Source organism: Sceloporus undulatus, unplaced genomic scaffold (genome assembly GCF_019175285.1).
Source record: "Sceloporus undulatus isolate JIND9_A2432 ecotype Alabama unplaced genomic scaffold, SceUnd_v1.1 scaffold_10603, whole genome shotgun sequence".
In the NCBI taxonomy this organism is placed as follows: Eukaryota; Metazoa; Chordata; class Lepidosauria; order Squamata; family Phrynosomatidae; genus Sceloporus; species Sceloporus undulatus.
This window is the reverse complement of record NW_024813521.1, coordinates 1-2474: the sequence shown is the minus strand read 5'-3', so window position 1 is coordinate 2474 and position 2474 is coordinate 1. Positions and strand designations below refer to the sequence as shown.

The 2474-nt window shown below is 44.1% G+C and overlaps 1 protein-coding gene across 2 annotated transcripts; it reads left to right on the top strand.

The window, feature by feature from the left end:
- The first annotated feature begins 11 nt into the window (after nt 1-11).
- LOC121918410 (transmembrane protein 161A-like) lies at nt 12-2451 on the top strand. 2 transcript variants are annotated; one of them, XM_042444463.1, is made up of 3 exons: nt 12-177; nt 874-987; nt 2130-2451. In XM_042444463.1, the coding sequence occupies exons 2-3, from the start codon at nt 920-922 to the stop codon at nt 2428-2430; spliced, it is 369 nt and encodes a 122-aa protein (XP_042300397.1). In that variant the 5' UTR covers nt 12-177; nt 874-919; the 3' UTR covers nt 2431-2451. The 2 variants fall into 2 exon arrangements, with proteins under 2 accessions (XP_042300397.1, XP_042300396.1); XM_042444462.1 differs by lacking the exon at nt 12-177 and having other exon boundaries at nt 747-987.
- Nucleotides 2452-2474: the final 23 nt, after the last annotated feature.

Here is a 2474-nt window from a genome sequence, read left to right as displayed (position 1 = left end):
TCTCGGCTTAAAATCGACTGGGGTTCCTGGGTAGCTCCGCCCGCAAGGGCGAGGGGGCCAGGGCCCCGGTCATTCCCTTTGTTCTTTGTTTCCTACCTGCCTACCAGGAGCCAGTGGGCGGAGCCACCCGAAGTCAGGATGCTCGTACCTTCTCTGCTGTAAAGGGACGTCTCTCAGGTAAGTCCAACGTTCCATTTCTATGGGAGAATGAGCAAGCTTTCTGTTGGTCGTTTGGGTTATGATTTTATGCAGTCATAAATATAGATACATACAACTTCTGTTAGGGAGAAAGGTACACTTACCTAGAAGGGCCACATATCCTTGGTGTAGAAATGTTAATTTAACATTAAGCGGTCGTTATGGAAGTCTTGTCTTTAGGCCGGCATGGTGTAGTGGTTGGAGTGTTCAGAGAACAGGGTTCAAATCCTTGCTCAGCCATGGAAACTGAATGGGTGACTTTGGGCAAGTCACACTTTCAGCCTCCAAGGAAGGTCATGCCAAACCTCTGCTGAAAAAATATGGCCATGAAAACCACAATAGAGTTGCCACAAGCTAAAAATGGCTTGAAGGCACATAACAATAGCAGCAGCAGCAGTTGTTGTAGTGGTTTGAGTGTTGAACTAGGACTCTAGGAGACCCAGGTTCGAATCCCTGCTCAACCATGGAAACCCACTTGGTGACCATAGGCAAGTCACACCCTCTCTCAGTCTGGAAGGAAGACAAAGGCAAACTCCACTCTGAACAAATCATAACAAGAAAACACAATGATAGATTGGCCTTGGTTGCCATATGTCAAAAAGAACTTGAAGGCACATATTAAATAATAATAATGATAATAATGATAATATCTTGTCTTCATCTCCTCCTCTACAGGCTCCTTCTCCATGCCAGCTTCCTTGCCCCTGTGATTGTTGTGTTCATGTGGATCAAGCCAGTCTCCCGGGATCTTATGCTACATGCCCCCATAGGGAAGGAGTCAGTCCAGATGTAAGTGGCAGCGGCGGTGGTGCTTTTGCAGTTCAGTCATGTGTCATGAATGACACACTTCCTTTAGCTCAGCCAAATTATTATTTAGAATTACAGTTGGCCCTCCACATTTGCAGATTTGACATTTGCGGTTTTGATTAATATATTCTGTCTAGGAATCTCAGGGTCCTCTGGTGCAACTCTGCCAGAAGTTGACTGTAGAGTTGTGCTGGAGAATCTAGAAGTTCCTAGAGAAAACATTTCTTTAGGAATTTGTAGCTCCTCCAGCATGATTCTGTGATCAACTTTGGCAGGTGATGACTACAGAGTTGCACTGGAGGACCTAGAGATTCCTAGAGAGGTGTTCTTTGAGGCAATAGTGTTTTTTTATTTGCAGTTTTCTCCTTTACTCCTAATCTCAATGAATGTGGAGGGACCACTGTACTTCTTTCATTCTCAATTAGATCTATTATCAACTGATTTTTAAAAATAAATTAAAACCATTTCAATCCCAGCTTTTGGTCTCTGAAGCAACTTGCAGTGGATTCAGGGAAAGTGGAAATGTTAGCTGACCACGTTACAAGAAGTTGCTGAAACAACTTCACTCTTATCCAGTCTGTTTCCAGACACAATTCACATTGTCTGAAAATTGTGCCGTTCCATGATCCATAAAGCTTAGATCTCCCCGTATGAGCCTGTCTGCATCTTACAATCTTTAGGTCTTTTTGGTGGCTGCTGTCAGGCTATGGGACTATGTGCCACAGGAGAATAGGCTGATTTCTTCTTAACTGTTGGCAGGTAAAGACCTTTCTGTCTGAACAAGCATTTGGGGAAGAAATGGTTGTGTGGAAAGGTCTCTAATGAGCTACAATTTTTAATTATTCCATAAAATTATTTATGATTTAAAATGATTATATAGTGTTTTAAAGTATTGATGTCGAGTAAATTTTTTAACTGGGGATGGCAAAACTCAATCTATTTCCAATTTCCAATGGATGTCCAAAACAATACAATCATTTTTCATCCCATAGCTTCAGAATGCTCGGGAGGGAATTTTTTCCATACAGTGATGGGAAGATCTGCTGCTTCTCTAAAAAAACTTTTTTTGTAGTTTACTGAGATCCCTGCCAGCCGCTGACCCTTTCTCTTTCTCATTCCCACAGCATGTCTGACACCACCTACAACTCTGTGCATCTCTGGACCATTATGGTGCTGTGCTTCCTCCGCCTGGCTGTCATCCGTCTCCATCTCCAGGCATACCTGAATCTTGCCGATTGCTGGGTAGAGCAGATGAAGCGAGAAGCTGGCCGTATCACTGTGCTGGAGATCCAGCAGAAGGTATGGAGATCCAGTGGGGCGGAGATCCAGTGTTGGGATGCTGGAGATCCAGTGCGGTGGATTGACTCATCTGGGGTGGATGCACAGGTGACCCAGGTTGAGAGAAGAGTGCATGCCCCTAACTAATTTCAGATGCAAAACCATGGTTTTGCCTTCCTCTGAGGCTGAGA

Coding starts and splice junctions, on each gene's coding strand:
- LOC121918410 (XM_042444462.1), top strand. CDS start 830: ATGATAATAATGATAATATCTTGTCTTCATCTCCTCCTCTACAGGCTC. Junction 988..2,129: donor GGGAAGGAGTCAGTCCAGAT/GTAAGTGGCAGC, acceptor TCATTCCCACAG/CATGTCTGACACCACCTACA.